Genomic DNA, 26791 nt, shown 5'->3' with positions numbered 1-26791 from the left:
TGACAATTGCTGGATCCGACTTCTTGGTCGAACATTGCATGCTTAGGTACTAGACTAAAATCAGTTTCTGACTAATTAATAATAGCCAGTCATAAAGTCGACATCTACGATATAGTCTATAGATTCAGCTACATCATAACATAAGTTGTGAAGCATAATAACGACAATACCAATGGGACTGACAAGACAGACAATCTGTAACTAATTGCAATTCAATTATCCGGGGAGTGGGTATTGTTCGGTAATGTATTCAGTGAGAGGACACTGTCGCCTCACCTGCTCTTATAACTATTAACTACAACTGACACATTATTCACCGGATGTGTATTAGTCCCACCTACTAACATTGTCATCAAGGGAAATCATTTACGTTATAAGGTTTCCTTTTATTCGAATGCCTTCTATATTTAAATATGGAATGATAATTGAGATTGCATAGATTGCATTTTATAGAAAAATCATGAGTTCATGGTAATGTGATACGGCACTGTAAATGTGAACCGAGAGCCCAGAGGTTAGTCAATTACGTATAGTTATTTACTCTACGGATAACCATATTGCATTAGCAATAATCCTTAGCTAAGCAAAGTATTTTAATAACGTTAGTTTTAACAAAAAGTTCTCGGCTAATAAAGGAAAATGATACTGGTCGTATGATATAATTTGGTCCATTTTGAGTTACCAAAATTGAAGTATTATAAAAGGCGAGTGTAATCATAAAATTCAGACGGAATTATATAGCGAGCCGCGTGATTGATGGAGCCGAGAGCCTGTCATACTAGCTGAGCTCATGATGTCGACCTTGTCAGACATCTGTCCATCGCTTCGTGTCGACCCTCACGTATAACTTACTTCATTAAATTACAGTTCACGTACATTATACAAATGCCCTTACTAAACTTTCCGAGTAACTTGAAAACAAATCGAAGCGTTCATGAATATTCCAGATTTTAATTAAAACATAAAACAACGCGTACAAAGTTTGTAAGCAACTCGGAGCAAGATCTCGACTGAAAACATTACTGCCTGCCCAAGCCTGTTCCTACTGTGAGAGCTACGAATGGTTTAACGGTTAATTCGTTCAGTCGTTCGTTCGTTCAGATGCGGCTCACCCGCCCTGCACGGTAGATTGATAAAAGATTTTAAACTCGGTTTTCTGCTCCTAAGCGAATTAAATCTGAGAGCCGTTCTAGGCTCCGTTGAGATGGGAAGCGATAAGAACAAAAAACTTCGAGACCCGGTGTCCGTATTTTGTGCTATCTACTACAGATCTATCGTGTGGTTTTTATTTTGCTTTTGTACATTAATCAAATGTCAGTGCCAAAGATGGTAGTTATGATAGGGCTTTTACGCAAGACAAGATCAAACTTATTCATGTGTATAAAAATATAAACATTTAATATAAAAATAACGACGAAAAAGAATATTGGGTATCTCACCTTTGATAAGATGCGCGGCGAGCACGAGGGCGGCGGTGAGCGCGTGACGCCGCCACATGCCGCGGCCCACAATCGCCGCGACACGCTGTAGACAAACAAATATTTAGAATTAAAAACACATACAACATTGATTTTGTGTCCTGTGGTGGACTCTTGGGCTGTGGGGTGCAAGTGTATAAGCGTTTATTAATTATTTAAGTTGACGCCTGGTATGCAATACAGTGAGGAAATGCTACACAAAGGTCATGCCACAGCGACCAAACCTTTTCAAATTTCCTATTTATTTATTTTTTATTATTACTATGTAGGTTATGATAATGTAAGTATTTATGTGTTGGGAATAAGACTATATTTAAATTTTTAAACACTATAATATATGTATATACATCACAATTGAACACTTCATGGAAGTATTTTGTATTTGGAATAAGGTCTGAACCATAGTTCATAAAGTTATTAACAGAGCCTGAATACTTTAGGTAAAAACAATATTATATCGTATTGAATAATCCGATGTTTTCGAATTGTGTTTTTCTGAAATAAATATTGTAGAAATAATACCGTGGAAATTCCAATATTTCCATCATTAGTACGTTAACCAAATATACAGAAATAATTGCATAAAATTCGTTTGAAGATGGTATCTGTACGTATATACATAATATTCAAATCAGAATTAACATTTCACTCGGAGTTCCGAATAAAGAATGAAGGAACACACCGGCGATATGTAAAGTGGACTGGCCGCAACCGGTAATCATGAATGGAAATTAGCTGCCGAGGAAAGTTTGTGGGCTATCATATGGTCTACTTATTGGGCTAACTTATCGTGTCAATAATATTTGTGGGGCCATAACGTCCATCATTGCTTCTTGACACGTGACGTCACAATTAACTCGTTATAACGACGATACAGACGCCTTTTTCGGAAACTATTTATTTTATTAACGCACTAATCACTGTAATCACCAGATAACGGCCGCGAGGGTTAATAATAAATTACCTATTATAATTAAGCTATTTAAAGAACTGGGCAATTTGACTTCATTTATTAGTTCCGCCTTGCTCGGATTTTCATTTTAATATCGAAGTAACTTAAATACAAAATGATTGGTTCTTCCAGGTACCTCTTATATATGTCTCAGTAGAGTAGTTAAATCAGAGAGTTTATGGAATCTCTCGACAGTTAATTAAATGTCAATATTCAATCAAGTCGCTAGCATTTTGATTTAAATAAAGCAGCATCGAAAACGTTTAACTATCTGTCTGACTTAAAGCCAGCGTGTTGATTAACAATGTAAAACAAGACTCCGCTATGATTATTTCATTTGTTATTGTTATTTCGTTGTGATCGTGATGAACTGAGTGCTTGGAAATTCCGTGTTTTGCTTTATTGTAAATGGTAAGGTTAGGTTAGTCTTGCTGCCTAGAACCGTTTCGTTCAGTCACTTATCTGACGGAACTTTAGCGACTTGATTTAATATCGATTTTTATTTAACTGTCTAGAGATTAAATAAACTCTCTGATTTAACTAATTTACTGCGATATATATACTTTCAGACTTCATGGCCGTAATATTGTGTATAATAAAAACTATTTGACGCTTGAAGTATATTAACTATGATCCGTCAAATCTATAACCGTCCTTGTTTAATGGTCTATTGAATAAAAAACATTAAGAAGCAATGATAAGATATTATAAATATATAAGGGTAGCGCTCAGTCACGGCTTTGCTGAATATGATTAAATATATAATAAACATATGGTTTACGTAGATAGTATAACAAATGTTTTTTTTATAAATCGGTAGTACATCACGTTACTCTATAGTCAAAGTCAAAAATCATTTATTCATATAGATAACACAATATACACAAAAAATAAATATACATTAAATGCTTCTAATTTTACATTTACTGCCAGTTCTCAAATTAAGGGCGTAGAACGGAAGAGAAGAACTGGCAATAAACTCTTTTTAATCGCCAAGTTTTTTTGTTTAACACAACGTTTGTGAGGTGCTGCAACTATTACACCATGTTCCATATGACATCTTAAGTAATAAATAATAATGAAACAAAGATTTGTTTCAGATTATCGAAGATACTCTATCAGCAGGAGGCATGGTGAAATAGGAGCACGCACTTATATTCTCGTGGGAACAACACGCAAATACATAGTCGAAATAATTAACATCACCGCAAACACGAATTCAATACGACCAGTCACCACAAGTAGCACCCGTTCACGAGTATGACGCATGGCCAGCCATCGTAGTCAAAAGTTTACGCAGTGATGGCTTCAGCGTGCGACTCTCATCCCTAAAGTCTTAGGCTCGATCTACGGCTGTCTACCAAAGGACTTTCAGTCTATATGCACGTGTAACATTTGGTCGAACGACCCAAAAATTCTACGGCGTATGTAAGGCACAGGAGGCTGATCACCTACTTGTCTATTAGATTTACAAATGATCATGAAACAGATACAGAAATCTGAGTCCTAGACCTAAAAAGGCTATAGCGCCACGGATTTACTAATATAGGGATTTATTAAAGATATTTTTTACAGTTTCGGGTACATTATAGAAAATTTCATACGGTATTCATTTTCTAAAAACATTCTAGTGCCGGGCCTCTTTTTCAGGGAGAGTGCAGAATTCTAATGGTGACAGAAGAAATAAAAACAGTCAAGTATTTCCTCTTTATACCATTAGTAGAGAAAACGTAAGCGTTCAAGCATCAAGAATTGGGTAGTTTTTTTTACATATTGCTACCAAATTGGCAAAAATCTCTTCATAAATTTTATTCTACGTTCGTAGAAAAAAACGACACTAAGAATAGAAAAAAGGTATTTAATACATTGAAAGTTTTATTATAACGCATTATCTAGTTAGTTTGTTTAAATATCATAAAAAAATATTTCTACATAATTAAAGAATTTTTTTGGCATTTTTCGAAAAAGTTGACTATGATTACTTTAGAGTGACGGTTATTGTCACGGTATGCGCGCGACTAGGTAACACTTAAAATGTTAAGAAAATGAAAAACGGCTTAATGTAGAAAGTTGCCAATAATTTATTGTTATTCGAAGTAATCTCTACACATCGTCGCATTCGATGGACCCACTGAGAAAAGATGTGAGCCCATTCTTCCTTAGAGGTCTCTTTTATGGCATTTTTGTATGCTTTCACCGCATCTTCAGAGCTCGTAAAGCGAATACCTCGAATTTTATCTTTAGTTCTTCAGAATAAATGAAAGCCGGGCGCCAGGTCAAGACTGTATGGCGGATGACTCATTATTTCGACACCTGCCGTAGTTAAATATTCAACGGTCCGTTTTGCGGAGTGCACTGAAGCGTTGTCGTGGTGAAGGAGGATCCTGCTTCGAGGGCACTGCTGTCAATTTTTTTCCAAGACAACAGGCAAGCAGCGATTGACATACCAGTCTGCAGTAACTGTCCTTCCATATTCTGTCACGAAATGACCTTCCTTACCAAAGAACGAGGCAATCATCTTTTTTCCTTGACTTCTTCCTTTCTTTACCTTAGTTGGACGATCCTCGAAAGGAAACACACACTGAGCTGATTGTCTTTTGGTTTTGTGTTCGTAGCAATACATCCAGCTTTCATTACCTGTGACGATGTCAAATACAGCATTTGTGTCACCGCCGTTTAACTTATCTATCTAACAGTTAGCGACACTAGTCCATGCGAAGGTGTTTCTGGTCGTCGATTAAAGTATGGGGAATGCATCTGGTACAAAGCTTCCTGACGCCTAAATGTTCGTGTAATATTTTTTGAACTCGACTCATACCCATGCCTAGGCTTGCCTGTATCTGCTGATAGGTCACTCTCTTATCTTGCTTTATCATACGTCGTACAGCAATGATGTTATCTTTAATAGTCGCTGTTAAAAGACGTCCCTCACGCGGATAATCATTGAGATTGCTACGTCCACGCTTAAACTCGTTAAACCAATTGTAAATAGTGGCACGAGATGGGGCTTTATTAAGAAATGCTAGTCGCAGCCTATCATAGCTTTGTTGTAGAGTAAGCCCACAACGAAATTCATAATAAATCATTGAACGAAAATTTTCTCGCATTAGGTTCATTTTCACTTGTAACAAGAGTTTGAGATTTGCCGCCAATTCACAAAAAAATTACAAACGAATGCAATATACAACATTAGGTTACCAGAGTTCTAAAATTGAAACTCAAAAAGTTTTCATTATGTTTCTAAGTAGCCAGTTCTTAACATTTTTAGTGTTACCCACGTATATATTATAGTGTATAGCGTGTATATATATATCTAGAGTAACAAGACAATTAACCGTTACGACAGTAATCATATTAGACTGATCCATCGCAGGCCTGATACTATGTTATTACTCGAATACCGCACTGTAACTATATTTCAGTTAACTTAACAACCAGTTAACGACCACTTTGTATATTACTGTTTTGCTTCAATTGAAATCATTTATTCACTATCATTTATATGTGGCTTATATTATCTACATAAAGTTATCATTTCTTTCAATAGTGTAAAAATAGACATAAAATTGTGGTTATAAATGCTTTAGAATTGCATTGGAGTAAAAGTTACTTATTTGCTGGTACTACAGCTAATTGATAGCACAGAAAAAATTATACAAAACAGATTAACTAAAAAGGGAATTTAGGTATACACAAGTAAACGTTATTAAAATTAAAAACAAAAGACGTTTAGGAATTCAAACAAAAAATCAAGACAAACAGATTTTAACATACATATACAAGTATAAAAAACATATGACGATAATCTTTTATTCTAACATACAAATACACAGTATTTACAATAAACTTAACCTACATAGTGATAAAAAAAATCAGTTTTCCGACATGTGAATAAGTTTACAAAATATGAAATTGTTCATAATAATAATATATGTTTATAATTAATGTTTTTTATAAAACAATTACAATGAAATATTTATTTGACGCGACACATAGTTGGCTATAGTGCTAATGATAAACGATGCCACATTTTTTGACAAATTTTTGCCATACATTGAATATACGAGAATATATATCAATATTTGAGGACGACAAAATAGAAACTGTCTTTGACGTTCTCAGAACCGAAGTTTTCTTACGAGGGTAAAAGCTAAAATAATGAAAGTTTGAAATTCGATGAATTGAAAAAGCGACAGTAGAAAGAGACAGACACATACATTCATAAGATTTAACGTGGGAGAAAATGAGATAGGCGTATAATAATCTGTAGACACTAGTGACGCCATGCACTATTAGCAAAATTCCTAATTTCAATAATGTCCACTGAATTGTAATGACGTCTTTACTTTTACGTAAGTACAATAACAATTTGTTTTGAAGAAGTTTCAGCTAAGTGTTTCCCCGTAAGCGTTGGCAACAATTTAAAAAACCAAAAGAGCCGAGACACAAATAGACCTATCCTTGTCCGCCCACTTTAGTTTGCAGTTCATCTGACAGCAGAGGACTAGGGATTTCCATATTTACTCTTCAATAATATTTAGTAACACATAAATTGTACTATTTATTAAGATGGATTTTCAGAATAGAATCCAAAAAACCAAGTACGTTTGGCATCTTGAGTAAATTTTTGAAGAAAACACTTTATCGGATTAAAGCTATCTATTATTATTTATAATTATTTTACATAATTTTAAAATTCTCCCGATGTTTCGCGTGCTTTACTGCGTGCGTGGTCACGGTGACTGAAGACAGAAGATGTTGAATGTCAAACAGTATCACAGCTGTAGAGAAGAGAGAATATACAAAGATATAAGGGAAGTTGTATTATCTGTATTTATTTCCCCGGAGTTGATATCGGCTAAAAGATGACGATTAGCATTAGTAGTAGACGATTAATACATAGCTTCAATCCGGTAAAAAAGTGTTTTCTTTAAATGTGTAAAAGCTATGTTAACAAAAGACAATACTATCTTAAGTCAAGATCCATCAATGAAGAAGGTCTAAGTCTTCAATAGACTCTGACCTAGTGGTCGAGCCAGGTATCGCTGTTTCGATGCAGTCATGAAGACTGCTGCATCTTAAAACCAGCAAATGGCGGGAGGTGGCTCAGAACGTTTCTCGTTTAGGAGGCCTAGCAACAACAAAGGTCGCAGACCGGAGTGAGTGTTAATGATGTATGCTTCAACTTCATAAAAAATTCTTCTTAAAAATTCTTATATATACTATATAAGTGAAGTAGTACAGTAGTGCATATACTTATTGTTTTTGTTGTTGTTGTTGTTTTTGATGTTTTTACACGCTATTTGAAACGGTTTAATTAACTGCCCTGATTTAATGTCGCTTTTACTTTTTCACACCTCTTCATCATACAATACAGGGCAAACCCAAGTATTCCAGATTCCTCGGTCGAATAAAAACTAGAATTTAGTATAATTTGTTCTTTGTTATATTTTTTGTACAAATAGGTAAAACTGTGCTTTATGTTTATGTTTGAATGTGTATTCCGTTTTTGGCTTTTGTGTATAATGTAATTGTTTGAATATTGTTTAATGAGTAGCTTTAGGAATACTTTAATAAAATATAAATGAAATAAAATAAATTACTTAATTAGTTTAAGAACATGTTTTTAAAAACAATCACAATAAGGCATATTTATAAGTGGATAGTCTAAATTCGTCTAGTCTTTATATGTCTAATTTTTATGGAAATAGTTTACATTATATTAAAGTAGATTTCTTATTTTTTTATATAAACATATTAATGTTTCATTTTCAGTATGGTTAATATGTTCTCGCTTTTAGGCTTCTATCCTAAATAATGAATCAATTAAAAAAAGTACAGAAATTACTGTTATATCAATAAAGTATATGCCACGCAAACTATTATTAGTTTTTGTAAGTGCTTTTGTTCATAATGCAAATTCGACAAAAAGAGCGACAAAAACTCAAATGAAATTAGCCCGAACGAGTGGCACGAGATGGGGCTTTATTAAGAAATGCTAGTCGCAGCCTATCATAGCTTTGTTGTAGAGTAAGCCCACAACGAAATTCATAATAAATCATTGAACGAAAATTTTCTCGCATTAGGTTCATTTTCACTTGTAACAAGAGTTTGAGATTTGCCGCCAATTCACAAAAAAATTACAAACGAATGCAATATACAACATTAGGTTACCAGAGTTCTAAAATTGAAACTCAAAAAGTTTTCATTATGTTTCTAAGTAGCCAGTTCTTAACATTTTTAGTGTTACCCACGTATATATTATAGTGTATAGCGTGTATATATATATCTAGAGTAACAAGACAATTAACCGTTACGACAGTAATCATATTAGACTGATCCATCGCAGGCCTGATACTATGTTATTACTCGAATACCGCACTGTAACTATATTTCAGTTAACTTAACAACCAGTTAACGACCACTTTGTATATTACTGTTTTGCTTCAATTGAAATCATTTATTCACTATCATTTATATGTGGCTTATATTATCTACATAAAGTTATCATTTCTTTCAATAGTGTAAAAATAGACATAAAATTGTGGTTATAAATGCTTTAGAATTGCATTGGAGTAAAAGTTACTTATTTGCTGGTACTACAGCTAATTGATAGCACAGAAAAAATTATACAAAACAGATTAACTAAAAAGGGAATTTAGGTATACACAAGTAAACGTTATTAAAATTAAAAACAAAAGACGTTTAGGAATTCAAACAAAAAATCAAGACAAACAGATTTTAACATACATATACAAGTATAAAAAACATATGACGATAATCTTTTATTCTAACATACAAATACACAGTATTTACAATAAACTTAACCTACATAGTGATAAAAAAAATCAGTTTTCCGACATGTGAATAAGTTTACAAAATATGAAATTGTTCATAATAATAATATATGTTTATAATTAATGTTTTTTATAAAACAATTACAATGAAATATTTATTTGACGCGACACATAGTTGGCTATAGTGCTAATGATAAACGATGCCACATTTTTTGACAAATTTTTGCCATACATTGAATATACGAGAATATATATCAATATTTGAGGACGACAAAATAGAAACTGTCTTTGACGTTCTCAGAACCGAAGTTTTCTTACGAGGGTAAAAGCTAAAATAATGAAAGTTTGAAATTCGATGAATTGAAAAAGCGACAGTAGAAAGAGACAGACACATACATTCATAAGATTTAACGTGGGAGAAAATGAGATAGGCGTATAATAATCTGTAGACACTAGTGACGCCATGCACTATTAGCAAAATTCCTAATTTCAATAATGTCCACTGAATTGTAATGACGTCTTTACTTTTACGTAAGTACAATAACAATTTGTTTTGAAGAAGTTTCAGCTAAGTGTTTCCCCGTAAGCGTTGGCAACAATTTAAAAAACCAAAAGAGCCGAGACACAAATAGACCTATCCTTGTCCGCCCACTTTAGTTTGCAGTTCATCTGACAGCAGAGGACTAGGGATTTCCATATTTACTCTTCAATAATATTTAGTAACACATAAATTGTACTATTTATTAAGATGGATTTTCAGAATAGAATCCAAAAAACCAAGTACGTTTGGCATCTTGAGTAAATTTTTGAAGAAAACACTTTATCGGATTAAAGCTATCTATTATTATTTATAATTATTTTACATAATTTTAAAATTCTCCCGATGTTTCGCGTGCTTTACTGCGTGCGTGGTCACGGTGACTGAAGACAGAAGATGTTGAATGTCAAACAGTATCACAGCTGTAGAGAAGAGAGAATATACAAAGATATAAGGGAAGTTGTATTATCTGTATTTATTTCCCCGGAGTTGATATCGGCTAAAAGATGACGATTAGCATTAGTAGTAGACGATTAATACATAGCTTCAATCCGGTAAAAAAGTGTTTTCTTTAAATGTGTAAAAGCTATGTTAACAAAAGACAATACTATCTTAAGTCAAGATCCATCAATGAAGAAGGTCTAAGTCTTCAATAGACTCTGACCTAGTGGTCGAGCCAGGTATCGCTGTTTCGATGCAGTCATGAAGACTGCTGCATCTTAAAACCAGCAAATGGCGGGAGGTGGCTCAGAACGTTTCTCGTTTAGGAGGCCTAGCAACAACAAAGGTCGCAGACCGGAGTGAGTGTTAATGATGTATGCTTCAACTTCATAAAAAATTCTTCTTAAAAATTCTTATATATACTATATAAGTGAAGTAGTACAGTAGTGCATATACTTATTGTTTTTGTTGTTGTTGTTGTTTTTGATGTTTTTACACGCTATTTGAAACGGTTTAATTAACTGCCCTGATTTAATGTCGCTTTTACTTTTTCACACCTCTTCATCATACAATACAGGGCAAACCCAAGTATTCCAGATTCCTCGGTCGAATAAAAACTAGAATTTAGTATAATTTGTTCTTTGTTATATTTTTTGTACAAATAGGTAAAACTGTGCTTTATGTTTATGTTTGAATGTGTATTCCGTTTTTGGCTTTTGTGTATAATGTAATTGTTTGAATATTGTTTAATGAGTAGCTTTAGGAATACTTTAATAAAATATAAATGAAATAAAATAAATTACTTAATTAGTTTAAGAACATGTTTTTAAAAACAATCACAATAAGGCATATTTATAAGTGGATAGTCTAAATTCGTCTAGTCTTTATATGTCTAATTTTTATGGAAATAGTTTACATTATATTAAAGTAGATTTCTTATTTTTTTATATAAACATATTAATGTTTCATTTTCAGTATGGTTAATATGTTCTCGCTTTTAGGCTTCTATCCTAAATAATGAATCAATTAAAAAAAGTACAGAAATTACTGTTATATCAATAAAGTATATGCCACGCAAACTATTATTAGTTTTTGTAAGTGCTTTTGTTCATAATGCAAATTCGACAAAAAGAGCGACAAAAACTCAAATGAAATTAGCCCGAACGAGTCTGAAAGAAGGCAGTTTTTCCGTTTGGCTGCAACGTCGCCGCCGGCCCTCTCTAATTAGCTACACAAACTGCCTCTATTTGTGACACTACACACTACTAGATTATTCGTTTAACACGTTTAAAAACAAATGTTTAAGGTGGTGTCTTATTCATTCTTTTAAAGAGTGGGTTCAAACGAAAACATTTTTTAAAATATTTTATAGGTTTACGTACTAGGTTGTAACTTAAGTTGATATAATGGTTGGCTACTTTGTTCCGAAAGTTTCTAAATTTTACTGTATAATAAAAGTTTTGATTTACATAAATCGTGAAATTTCAACTCAATTGCACAAATTCAAACACATTTTTGCACAAACATATCGTGCAAAAATAGCAGAACCGCGGCTCGCGTTTGGCTCGCGCGTCTGTCTTCACCAGCAATGTCGTGTGTAACTTTTGTGCGCGAACAGTTGCACACTTGGTCACGGACTTGTTCACTGAGAAGATTTTCTGGCGACAGTTGCTAATATGGACGGACAAGAAAACGTTCTGCTTTGTGCTGCCCTGCTATGCGTCTTGCCCGGGCTTCCCCTAATATATTCTTGATCAATCAATGTGTTCGCTTTGGTAACGGAAGCAATAATAAGTTCGCGAACGAACGAGTGTGTGCGCGTCGACACGAGTGTCTACTTGTACTGTGTGCGCACACACAAGTTTACAGGGTGCGCGACCCTGCCGAAATATTCGCGCACAATATTATTCGTTGGAGTGAGTCGACTAAAACAAACATTTGTGCCGTACGCTGTGCAACACAGTTCAGCACACTGGTGGAAGCTTACCTTATAGGTATACAATGCCTTTTCACGAAACATAGAAATAAAATACTTAATACCCGTTAAAATTTATAAGGCCCAACTTAAAGATAAAACACAAAAATATTTTAGTTTGCAACAATAAAGGAACAATTCAAAATTAAATGAATGCAGTGAAGCCCGAAACGACAGTGCTACGCCTGTGACGTCACCTGCGCTACGACTGCTACGAATGCTACGAAATTGGATAATGTAACAATTAATAGAATTACATACGAAAGGCATATTTTTTGTTTGTTTCGAAAAATGTTTCGCGCATTGTTATTATTGTATTCTTTGTCAGTGAACTTATCTTGTTAATTACACATTTACCGCATTGTTATTATTTAATTGTTCGGATATGCATAAAAGTTAATGCGGATAAAGTCTTTGTTTCGCGTATCGATTATTTCGATCGTTCCGGATCGCGTATTTAATTGTCAACTGTAAAATAGCTATTAATACATTGTCAGTTGTGACATTGGTGACATCGCTTCGGGTGAATTGCAATAACAATGGGAATTACATGAGCAGCAATTACACGGTCCATCGCGTCGCTGTGTACAATATAATGTACAGTGTCGCACGTGTGAGTATATCAGGCGTACGGTGCCGGGTGCAGGTTAGTGCTGACGTTAACGTGGGGCCGCCCGCCCTACACTTGATGTATATTGCGAGCGCCGCACCCAATTTAAGTTTGTTATAAACTTACGACATGTAATATTATTAAGTACAGTAATTATTATCATCTCATTTCGAGGCGAGGAAAGTTCCTTGGTATCGCTGAAATTAATTACAATAATGAGTAATAATATTTTACTCTGTGTTTTTAGAAAGTTAGAATTATGTAAAGTGTGATCGATCATCACTCATCATGATGTATGGGCTCAGTAAAATCAGTGCTTCTATTAACAATTAAAGCCGAATTAGGCTATTTATATACGGTCAGGCTTTTTTTTAAGTTTTCATAGTATCAAATATTTACTACGTTCTCAACTGTTTATTAAAAATAAATAAATCGTATATTACTTAAAAACTGAAATGGACAACATAAGCTGCAACTACCAATGCTTCTTAAAAGGCCGGCAACGTACTTGCACTGAGCTTTCTATTAATGTGAGTGTCTATGTGCGGCGATCACTTAACAGGTAAGCCTCCTGCCAGTTTGCTCCCCGTTAATATAAAAAAAACAATAGACGAAAATATACAACATTATAGTGTGATATACGTAACGATTTCTGATATATTGACAAATCTCTATGATCCCAATCATATTCCCAAGCAGGCGCTTGCTTGGAACGTGCAAGTAAAGCGGAAGAGCCGTACAGTTGAAGGTGAGGCAAAGAAAGCCGGAAAGACTTGTAGTGAGGCGAATAATGAGGCTCAAACCGAACCCGATGGAGACTCAGTGTGGACGCTCTCTGTCCCATCTAGGGGTTATAGGACAGTAAGTCAAGTAAGTCTTGAATTAAAGTAGTTAAAACTCTTCCAAAATCCTGTGCAATCCAAATAGATTAAATATTTAATTAACAATACCATAGAGTATACAGTACTTGTATCACATTGGTATTCTTTTCCATACGATTTTATGTACCTATAGAATTCCTGGTTTTGGGTCATATAATTTTGATGTGTAAGCTTATTGTCATTGCTACAATTGCTCACTATATTTCCATATTATGAGCAGTGCGTGCGAACTGGCAGCGCCTGATACAGTATCATTAGCAATTAAACGATCCACTTAAGATGCCCGTGTTGCACTGATAGCAGCCTGCGTCAACTATTGAATGGTCATTATTATCTTAGCTTAACTAGTATTAATCTTAGAAGGACTTCTAAACATAAAATGGTACAGTAAAAGTGCATATTTGATAATAATTTGTTTTTTTGGTTAAAATTTGCAACATACTGATCAGCGTGTCCTAATTCGGTAAACTGTATTTTAAGGGGTGGAATCACGGATACATTGTTATATATATTGTCCCCGTGTAATGATTAACATATATGTTAAACAGAAAACACGGCTTTTAAGTTTAATCACAATTTACAACATGAATTTAAAAGTATGAATTAGATGTTTTTTAGTATCACGGGTTGAGTAAGGTGTTAAATGTCGTGTCGAGGCACTTTCATAAAATTTAAATTCATTTTAATATTTGTAAAATCGTGATTCTCAAAGCCATCACTGTCCACCGCTCAATGGATAACGTATCAGTGTTCGATTTCATGCAAAACAATTGAAATAGCCTTTATATTGGGCAAGATCCTTTTCAAAAAACAACTCCAAAGGGCAAACTTATTTTGTATATCCCGTTAAAGCGGAGGAAAACAATGATTTCTTAAACAATTATACATATAAAAAAGGTTATAGGAAATACGTTATATAGGTATAAGATCTACATGTTTCAAATAAATAATAAAAATACTTATTATATAATAACTATTCATATTAACAATTAAGCTTTCGCTTGAACTTTGCTTAAAAAATCAGCAAAGACCTGTGTGAACGATAACCAAAGAGTAATAGAACAATTAGATATGAATTAGATAGCTTAGCATCGCTAAAAATGAAATAAGTTTATTATGGAACATAAGATACAAGTATCACTTAATCCACTTCATTAAATTTGAATAGGCAGACATCCCTACTCATCGGTAAAGAAAACATTTAGGCATTGTTTCCATGACGGCAACGTTATTTAACATTATTTTTGATGCACTATACTATTTTACCGACATGCGATAATAGCTGCATTTTACTAAATTAATTAAAAGCCGCTCTAATTGCATAATTCATGACTGGGGTGTACGTCAACGTGTCGTTGCAATAGGTCGTGAGCACTTAACTTACATTATTCACTAAACACTGTATTAACAATTTTCATAGAGTATGTGTTTTTATTACGTAACTAAAATATTAATTAATACTACGAACTTAAGTATAAGAAGGACCCGACAGACGTCCTGTACACATGTCTAAAAACATCTCATTGTAAAACTAAACGATTCTAGAACTTCGAGAATTCTAATTTATCAATATCGGCTTAGGAATTACAAATTCAATTTAAGATTAAAGATACTCTAACAGTCAATAAAAACCTCAACAACATTTATAAATCAATCGTCTATATATAATATATTTGACAGTAAAACAATATATTAATATGTTTGTTTATTTTTATTATGTATTAAACCGTTAAAACGTCCCCTGGACTTCCACAAATATTTCAAGATCAAAATAAGCTACCTCGGTCCAGCCATTCTATCTTTGAATTATAATTGCAAGAAAAACCTGCAATCAGAAAAGCGTTCGAGTTATTGAAATTCTCACGAAAATATTGTTTCATTACTTCGTGGGCCCGGCAGAACAATTCAGAAGACACGAAGCGAGTGATCCAACCTAAATACAGATTACAGTATTTTTCCATCAAAAATGTAATATTTATAAAAGAACAGGGAAGGTAAAAGGTTTGAATCGTTTATAGGGGCGGTCCAATCGATCGCACCCGAGGAAACGATGGTCTGTGTGCGGCTGTCTTCCGGCCTCACGGGTCATCGCTGACACCAATATACTTTTATTGTATACTTTGAAAGTATTCTGTGTTTGTAGAATATTTTTAGCAAAGGAATTGTTTGAAGATCCTTTCCTTTCACTATACAAAATTTAATTTATTGCCTGAGATGCAATACTGTTCATTACATATATCTATGTAAAATTAGCGATTTTTTTTACTAAGATCAAATGTTGGAATAAAACTTCTTACGGTATCTATTAAATAGACGGCACTTTAATATTAAAAAAAGAAAGCACCCCTGTCCCAACATGTGACACGATTGACAAAACCGCACAAAGTGAATAAAATTTCTAGACAAAACAAAAAACCCAACAATTAATTCGGAAAAACAAAATTATTTTATTTATTACACTTCGTTACACTACAATATAAAAAAAATAACATAAGTAAATCAAAAGGAGGGCAACTGGCGGCCTTATCGCTTACGAGCGATCTCTTCCAGTCAACCACTGTGAGTAAAGAAAGAATAAAAATGTATTAAATTACATAAGATAGGCAAGTAGTGCAAAAATACATGTTATACACATTTATTAAGACAAAACTAAACAGGAACAAAAAAAAGACAAACTAAACTAAAAAGATGATACATTAAAAATAGAAAGTAAAAAGACACATAAATCACGGTAATTAAGATATTTACTTAATAAAAAATAAAAAAAAACTTAACTAACTACTATAGGCAACAGGTAATAGAACTTTTGTCAGTTCACTCAACGTAAAATAAAAAATATCCATTAACCTTGTAATTCGTTAACTTAATTTATACACCGAATCATGATGTGCTCTTTTCAAAATGTGACTCCTAGCTGTGATGCATGAAGTATCGGCAGAAGGTGTTGCCTTCTGACGTATCCATCAGAACAGGTTAAAGCTAAGGCACTATAGTAGGTACAATCGAATTACTGTCCTCACCATGTAACATTTTTATCGCTGATTATATAGAATTGCAGAGATACGGTCGCTGAGCTACCTCTTACTCGTATCTGATGATAGGTTTTTGCAAAAGTAAAACCATTTAAACACGAGCAGTGTTGGCCTAGTGGCTTCAGCGTGCGGCGCTCATCCCTGAGGTCGTATGTTCGATCCCCGGCTGTGCACCAACGGATTTTCTTTCTATGTGCGCATTTAACATTAGCTCGAACGGTGAAGGAAAACATCATGAGGAAACCGACTTGCCTTAGACCCAAAAAGTCGACGGCGGGCGTCAGACACAGAAGGCTGATCACCTACTTGCCTATTCAATTTACAAATGATCATGAAACAGATACATAAATCTGAGGCCCAGACCTAAAAAGGTTGTAGCGCCATTGATTTTTTTTAAACCATTTAAAAGGAAATTGGTAAGTATATAATCAATATAGCTACTATGAATTAATTAATTGTCTAAGTTAGCGCAATACAGGTAGCAGATGAAAATTACTATTGAATAGAATAACGTAACAATAGAGGGTGTCGAGTGTAACGTCTGGACGATCGCCGACACAATGGGGAATGAGCGGGATTTTTGTTGATCGGAGGCATTTAGCGAAGTTAACAAAGGTATCGGAAACAATCCACACGACAATGGAGCTACTGTTGCTGACGATTCATCAACTTCCACAGAATAACTCTTTAACGATTACAAAAGCTACACGATGGTATAAATATACCATCGAATGCTTCGCGTTTTCTACGTTCAACGATTAAAAATTATTTTTACATCTATCATCGTTACGAACGGTATTTTATTTATTCACTAAAATAACAGACAGCCACAGGATATATAAAAGTCACATTATTTCTGCACAGATATTTTTTTCATTAAATAGTAGAAAAGCATTCGTAAACAGAAATAATAGATAAGAACACACAAGGACATAATAATTATATTAACGATTTCAAATGGCGCTTGATTTTGACGTAAATATATGTGATATACATTTCTTTCACGGCTTATTTAGTAGGTAAATGACGTGTGTTAAGACTACATTTAGTATAGTATTGATAAATTTATGATCGTGCTAAAATTATGGCGTACGTTTCGTTGTCTACTTTTATTAGTAACTTATGCATAAATAAATTGGATTTAGTAAATAATTTACCGTATTTTATAGACTAGCGATTTAAAATAAGAAAAGAAATACTTTCTAACATGAACAAGCTAATCGTAATACTAAACTAAAAAGTTTTTAAACACAACACTATCATTTTTAATTTCATGAAATCGACGTAGATTGTGTGCAGCGAATGGACCGCAAATTATTCATAATATCATAAATATCCATTATACAGTGTCAATTACTGTCATTGTCATAATTCAAAATATTGTAATTTGATAGTGTGCATGCGAAAACGTACCTGAATTCAACTAATTGATTCAATGATTATTTATTGACTGCATATTGCTTCCCTACAAATGCAGCCGGGAAAATAACGTTTTTCATTACTTCAAAGTATTCAAGAACTATTGGTTTAAATTAAAAATTATTACGACCAAATTTACATTTACTGTATAAGGTTTTATGTCATTAAATTTATATAACTTTTATTAAGAAACTGAACAGTCTGATAGTTTACTTTACAGCTGTCTGTTTCAGAACTGTAGTTCTAATATCTATAATCGGAGACTAAAAATATGTAACATTATTATTATTGTTTTAACCAAACAGATAAATTTATTTGACGCCACTGAGTACGGCTGTAACTGTCCGAAATGTTCGTTAATAAACACGCAATATTTCTGAACTATAAACAAATATTAAATTAGCTTGCATACTGTATTACACTCGAAACGTTATAATTGGTAACATGAAGCATCGTTACGGATATTTTTAATAACTTTTTAGTATTTACAATTGGAAATACATACAATTTTTTGAGGGCTTTTATAATGACCGGAAATGTGTGTACATTTTGTGTTTCCTCTTGTTTTGATTTTTAATTTTACTATTGGTAATAAACTAACAATAAAAAGATATAGAATGTAGCGAATTTAGATCTAAATGGTAGCATATGCATTCACACACTATACAAACTGTTTCGAAATTCAATAGGTAAGAGCTAGCAAAAACTGAAATTGTCGCATTGGCATATTGTTAAAGCTTCGTGCGTAGGACGCAACGATGCTAATCATCATTAGGACTGTGTCATTTTTTTTTCTATATGAGGAATATTTTTTTATAAGTAACAAAGATACGTGAGCAGTGTGAGTTAAAAGAGGACGTACTGACAGAGATATGCAAGGTAATACTTAGGTGGTTTGGCCGTGTAAAACAAATGAATGAGAAGGGACAAGATAAAAGTATCTATCTCCGATGCATGGTGAATGTCATGAAAGTCGATAAAGTGATAGAGGTATTTCATAAACATAGCGCGGTCTCTGCCTATTCTAAAGCGCAGCGCTAATCACACCACAAGCTTGCCGCAAATAAATGATGGTCGTCAAAACAAAATTGACCAATATGCCGTGCTATTTCAAACTGCGATTACATACTGAATTTTGTCAATATTGGTATTAAAATATTATGAAATAAATGGATTGTTTATGGTACAAACAAAATGATTACTATAATTAATATTGAAACGACACGTAACATTCTGTATAATTATTTCAATAAATGATTAATACCGATAGGACGCACTCACCCCAACAAAAATACTCAATTAATAACAAAGCCTTCACACGCGACCTCGTTATATCACTCCTTGCATGACTTGGCTTTCTTAATATTTTATCAGGAAAATAATATGCAGTGATTTGAACAATTCCATTCAAATGCAGTGTTTCTTGTATACTGTCTAGCTACTTTAAAAATGCTATAGAATTGTGTGTGTATTATGAATTCGTTTAGTTTGTTTGACTTATTAATAGTTACTAGTTATAAGTTCGAGTTACCTAACCTATTCTTTTTGGTATAAAGTTAAAAAAATTGTCTTTAACTTCTAGCACAACTTTAATTGTTTTTAAAACTGGACTAGAAAACTAAAAAAAAATATTATGAATGTATAGTAAACTTATTATATTGCTTTGCTATACTAATGCAGTGTTTTTAACCTATAAATTAAATAAACATTAACGCGACTCCTAGAGTAGCTTTTTGTATTATGTTACAAATATTCAAACTATACATAATTTAGGTATTTGCATGATTAGGATTTCAATAAGAAATGTTACGTAATATTAAATATATTGATTATCTATCTTTAATAAAAATGATAATTTGAGTATTTTTTTTATTGTATACCTTGAACTCTGAGATAGGTATTTATGGAAAGAGAAATTGGTTTATTTAGTACTTAGGCTTTATTACGGAAAAACGAACAGTCTTTATGGGGTATCATAGCAAATTGTTCCATATGTAGCTACTAAAATGGTGTATAATTCGTTCGCTGGTATAGCAGTATATATATTAGATACACAAGAAGTGTTATAACCAAATTATTATAACGAGACCCAATGAGATAATTTGAATTTATTTAATTTATAACGTCTCTAACAGTTTTTTTTTTAATAAAATAGGGGGCAAACGGGCAGGAGGCTCACCTGATGTTAAGTGATACCGCCGCCCATGGACACTCTCAATGCCAGAGGGCTCGCGAGTGCGTTGCCGGCCTTTTAAGAATTTGTACGCTCTTTATAAGCAAAGGCAGTGTGGTATCGCGTCACTATAATCGAATGAGCGAGCAGTCACGCAACCGCAGTTATTAATGACTTATTTTAACGAGCTTACAGCTTTAAGATATCTACGTATTTGTTTAAGCTATTTCTAAGATTTTTTTAAAATAATAAATAACAAAGATTTCTTTTCTATGTGGCATTTAGATTAATTTTCCTAATCTCAAGACCTTAAGGATAGGTTACAAACTATTTAGGAGTTGGAAGTTGATGAGGGACCATTATTTACTATCCATACTACAACTTAAAGTCTTGTAGGGGGTGAGCAACCCAAGTGTTCTCCAAGAAATCGGTTTCTTTGAACCTATGTGCATGTGTATTTTTTGACGTTCATAAGTGTACCTATATGAATAAATGAATTTTGACTTTGACTTTGTGCTATGGCAAAGGCCATGGTGGTTTGCGATATCAAGATTCAGAACCAGTCTGTTACACAGATCTCAGTTAACAAAGACGTTGCGCTTACTGAATGTTGACACTATATGTTTGCAGAGTGAGTTCCAATAGCGATTATGTATTAAATATTTTATATTAAATACAGGGGCACCGAATATGATTTTGTTCCATTCGGTGTCGAGACCCTTGGTCTGTGGGGTCCTAGCGCTAAAAGGCTTTTTAGGAAATAGAATAAAGGTTAGTCGATATCACAGGAGACCGAAGAGCTGCTCGGACAAAGAATTAGTCTAGCTATTAAAAGGGGGAACGCTGCCAGGATTGCTTTATATTATTTTTTTGTTAGAATGAATGTTATCGCTTAGGTTAAAATTATAGAAATGTATGTATTTGGTTAATGAATAAAGGGTTTTTTTATATAATATATATGCACAAGTACTGTAAGGGTAGTGTATGTATTTATGTGAATAATTAAAAATTACATAATGCACTTTCACAGAATGTGCAAATAATGAGAAAAATAAAGGTTAACAATATGTTTCCTCAGTATTGTGGAAAGTTTTCATTAAAACTTTACCGTAATACACAAATTACACTTGCGTCTCCAATTACCTGTACGCATAAACGAAATACCGATGTCCCGAGGGAGAGCGCCGTTACTCATATACATGTCATAGCTGAGGGGACGGGAGAAACACTCTACAGCGGGACGGTCCCCCGTCCCCGGGGACGACTAAACATGTCAACGCCGGCTGAGACCGGGGTCGCGGGAATATATCGATATTATTATTTCAAGAATATCAGTTACGATCGCATCATATATAATATCTCCTCAATTAAACAGCATTCGTTATACAAAAGATATAGGTCGGGATTGTTAGAATTGGGTTCGAAGTGGCGCGGAGCAAAGGAGTGTTCTCCGTGCTATGTACTGTGGAGTGTGTGTTGTGTATGGGGCCGCGTGATTGTTTGGGCGTTACGAGCAGCTATTACTGAACCGCCGCTTATTTGCCTCACATTTTTCCGTCTGAAATTATTTTAAACGATAAAAATTGTTTGTTTCGTTCTGTAAATAGCGGCCCGCGGGCCAAAACAAACAAATTCATTTTTAAAAGTCCTTATTAACGCTACAAATTATATAGAATGTTAAGGAAAATATAAAGATATCCTTTGATGTTCAACTATACTAACACTGAGAAAATGTTATCTATGAAAAAACTTTAAACCCAGGTCAAAAGTTAGCTGATAGTTGTTCAATACCGGTAACTAAGATAACTTTGTTGTACGGATAAATCGTGAACGCTTCAACTCCGCGCTTCTAAGGAAATTTAAAGTATGTACAAGAAATTAAATTACAGAAAAATATACTCTTTTATGTTAGCATATAAACTGTAACTACTAAGGCCCTACTAGAATACATTTTTAAATACCAATACGTCCGCATCAATCGACGCGGATTGATTGTTGACATGTCTTGGCCAATCAGAGTCAAGCGATACGAAAGTCGTTTGGATTTTAAAGGTTAAAATATCGTATTTTTTATGACACGTAAAAGTTTACCGATAATTATTTGAAATACTCATGAATAATAGAAATGATATTCTTTCAAGAGAAAACATAATCATTTAATGAAAGCCTATAAATAAGTGACGTTTAACAGCCTCTGAGGGTTGCATGGCCCTCGACTCAGCTCTGATATATTTAACGTCAATTACAATTTTCATTTCAATGTTTACTATGACAAATAAACTTAACCTAATTGTGATGATTAAACGCTTAAAGTTGTTGAGTAAAAATTAAATGCAATATGTGTGTACACGAAATGTTGCAGCAGTTTTATAACAGTAAAATACCAAATAAATCATCAATACATTGTTATAAATTGTCTCTATTATTGTTTAACATTACCGCCTAGCCTGATTTAAGACTTATAAGTCATTTTAAAGTGGTTTAAGAAGTTGGATGCAGTATTTTTTTTAATTTTCCGCGCAATTTTTTTTTATATGAACTTTCTTTTGACAATACAAACACAACAAAAAATATTTAGCGAAATCGGTCCAGGTATGTCGTGACCAAGGGAAATAGGGATTCATTTATATATAGATATACTTAATTACTATATATTCCGATAGGTATTTTTCAATCTAAATGTTAAATTTCCATATTTCTTTTATATGATATATAAGGTATATAATATAGTTTTAAGTGATAATATTATTTAGAGAAATGATGATCTAGGGTCTTCAGCGTGCGACTCTCTTCCTCGAGGTAGAAGGTTTGATCCCCGGCTGTGCAGTAACTAACTATATTATTCGCTCAAATGGTGAAGGAAAATATAGTTAGTAAACCGGCTTGCCTTGAACCCAAACAGTCGACGTGTGTCAGACAAAGGAGGCTGATCACCTACTTGCCTATTAGATTGACAAATTATCATGAGACATATGGCCCACCTAAAAATGTTATAGCGCCATTGATTTATTTATTATTATTTGTTAAGTATGCGTTCATTATGCCTTCCATTAAAATGAAGTAATCAGTGAACCGGCCTTAACCCTCACGTCTCGGTAACGCCGTCGTGTCGTTTCGTTATCGTCATTCGGCACGCCATTTTATTAATGCAATTTTGCTTACAGTAAAACCCTTCAACTATTAATGTGCATATTTCACGCATCTATAATCTCTACATCCAACATTTTTAATATATTATTTTTTTGTTTCTATTTATATGGGGCCGAACAAGTATGTGAATACAGGTTTCCGGTCTGAAATGTGTTTCTTCTGGAAGACATGCAAAGGTTATGAGCGAAGCAAAACGGGATGCTGAAGGCTGGACATTTATGTATGTGATTTTGGTCCTCCACGCTTTTGTTATTTTCTCCCGGTATATTTATTCAAATAAAAAGACAAGCACACATTATAAAAACACGCATTCGCTTACGGCATTCAACAATTTATATCCCAGATTGTAATGCGTTTAATTATTACAAATTTCTAATTATTAATAATTTTAATTATTAAGCGATTCGAAGGAATTACTTTTTATCACAAACACTAAGAAATGTACATACAAATGATCATAAAGAAAAATAGACTGGATTATAAACTTTGGACATTTTATGGACTTTGACTGTAACTTATTCAAAAAAATTCAATCAAATTATACTATACTATTAAGTATTGCACTGATATATTTCGTTTTAAATGGTTATTCAACTTTGACACCACGAACCTACTGTGATTGAAAAAGACAAAACCAAAATAACCCTAATACCATTAGTAAATTATTGTGACCGCATATCTTAGGTTCTAACAGAACTTAAATAAAAAAATACTCACGAAGGGAGTGTCTTCCCCTGAATAGTACTGCAAGTAGTGTTATTGGACACTTTATTATGTTATATTATTTAAGAAATTAAGTTAAAATTACTTATTAATATTTTGTTAGGCTTTACAAAAACGCATAAGTACCTTCATAAACCTATTTATTCTATTTTTTTATTTAAAATAAGGAATTAATAATATAATTGTAATGTATGTCGACGCTTTGATGGATGGAGAAATTGTCACCAATTTGTGTTCCACCGTCTCATATATTTTAGTTTTTTTTAATAAATAAAAACAGAGATTAGATTAGTTTTTAATAACAACTGCTAATCGTCAAAAGACACAGACGCGTCATATAAAATGTTGTCGTATTAAAATTATGTACACATATACATGAATTAACACGGCTCAGAGGGCGTAAATGTATGAAACTGGTGTGAAGAAGCGTGTTCAGAATATATATACCGATATTTTGAGATTTCTCGTTCGATGGCTCTTCTTAATGTGCTCAAACGGGCTCGTGATAAATTACAACTTCAGACATTAATGGACATTATTCTTTCACGGGAATTATTTTTATAGATATTATTTGTCATACATATAAAGCGATGCGATTTTTATAAGGTTTGACACTATCTAGTGCTTTTATGTTAATTTTATGAATAATCCTTCTGAAGTATTAAAACTGGATTAAGACACGATGCTTTAGTGAAAAAGGTTCAATAATCTAATACATTTTCATGAAAATAATAATGTAACACGATTATCACATTCACACACGTATTTAACTCAATAAGATATAAAATATTTTGTCTTTATCACTTTTGTGTTTTGAATTTATAGTCGCGAGAATAATAGATATTTATTTATTCTTTAACACTGTTGCATTTATAGTACTATATTATATTCAAACAGATTATTTTAATTATTAACATAGCAGCGGGCTGTTTTATCGCTAACAAGCGAAGCGATCTCTAGCAACGAAAAAGAAATGCTAAAGGCAAAGTGCATATGTAAATTAAGAAAATCTAAATTACAGATAACAATGCAATTAATGCAAGGGGATCGGATAAGATTTTAAATATAATAAATAATTACAAAAGTCACGATTGAGCCGAAAGAAAATGGTTGAGAGAAGTTTATGTAGAATAAGTGTGAGTTATAAAATAAATAACTGAATGAAAATAGAAAAGCCTTCCCGATGTCTTTTCACTGTCACTTTAAGAATAAATCAAGAATTTCTAAGTTGTAAAACTTTCTCAAATAATAAATCTCAAGTTCACAAGTTGATGCTGCCGACAGTATCCAGTAACTAATAATGACAACTTCAACTCTCTTCGGGAGTTCCCCCAGGTTTCTTGTATAGTATTAGATATTTTTATTCGGCAAAGAGACTGAGTTATGAGATATAGGAAATATTGTGATAAAGATGATACATATTATTCAGATTTTACACCTACACTGAGACATCATGAGATATTACGTTCTGGATGAATAAGTAATTTCAGTCTAACCTAACTTACTAATAAGGATATTTAACATAAGAAAGTGACCAATAACACTACTTACAGTCTCTATTAAGGGGAAGACAATCTGTTCTTGTGTTCAATTTTTTCACTATTTAGAACTTAAGCCTAACGGGCACTAACACTAATTCTAATGGATTTGACCTTTTCAATATTCTCACTAGGGTTGTGTCAAAAAATTAGCAGCCTCGACATCCATGTGATGGTAGACCCTTTGTTTGTGGGCTCCAGTAATCTTTTTGATTATTGTGGCGACTCCTTCTACGTCATCACTATAGGAGTCGCTGTAGAGCATCGAAACGATTTTCTCAAGCTCATTTCCACGTTATATGAAATACGTAATAAATAAAATTAATGTACTACAGGAAATACATAAGCTACAACATGTTTCATAAATCGTTAGTTCGAAGGAAAGGAATTTTTATGAACACTTATGAGATACAATAGTTGAGCCATTACCATACTCCCGACAGTCATACAGCGATCCACACATTAATCTAGCATCGCGATATCTGCAAGTCATTAGGTAAATATATGAAATGCTACGTCGAGATCGCCTCATCACTCACCGCGCTGCGCTACACTGCGCTAGAGCACTTAGAAATTTGAATATTGGCACGCGCTCTTAATAGTTTTGCCAAGATACGAAAATTTCAGCCGGAAAGCTAGACAGCATACATTTACTTTTGACGATGTACATTAAAATAGTAGTTTTACTGCTCCGTGTACCGTGATTAAATACCGATTAGCGAGGCTATAACTCGAGCAACAGAATTCTTTACTACATAATAGCTTTGCTTTGAATGTTATTATCGCTTGGCTTTTGTTATGAAAATAAATAACGTCGAAACTCTATTTCTGATATTAAAATCATATGCTTTACGAGGCTCGTAGCCGTTTGTAGCACGTAGCACCTTGTAGCACGTAGTTGGTCGTAGCAGTCGTAGCATCCAAAGCTTTAATATTATTTTTTCTTATTCGAAGCGTGACTGCAGTAACTTGTAATATAACTGATCTCGCTCTAGGATATTGCCCTCGTTATTAACATTTATTTATGTTTTCTTCTTCGATCAGGTCGATGTTTATTTTAAGATAGAAATAAATACTTATTTAT

At 33.3% G+C, this 26791-nt stretch overlaps 1 protein-coding gene across 1 annotated transcript in view; it reads right to left on the bottom strand.

The window, feature by feature from the left end:
- The window catches only part of LOC123707617 (hemicentin-2-like), a 61425-nt gene that overhangs the window by 19330 nt on the left and 15304 nt on the right, over positions 1-26791 (bottom strand). Inside the window, exon 2 of the mRNA XM_045657846.1 lies at positions 1440-1524. Coding sequence (XP_045513802.1) covers positions 1440-1497 — 58 coding nt within the window. The 5' untranslated portion in view covers positions 1498-1524. The remainder of the gene's footprint in view (positions 1-1439; positions 1525-26791) is intronic.

The sequence above is a fragment of the Pieris brassicae genome, chromosome 3 (genome assembly GCF_905147105.1).
Source record: "Pieris brassicae chromosome 3, ilPieBrab1.1, whole genome shotgun sequence".
In the NCBI taxonomy this organism is placed as follows: Eukaryota; Metazoa; Arthropoda; class Insecta; order Lepidoptera; family Pieridae; genus Pieris; species Pieris brassicae.
Note: the sequence above shows the minus strand (reverse complement) of the source record. Positions and strands in the feature narration are given on the sequence as shown.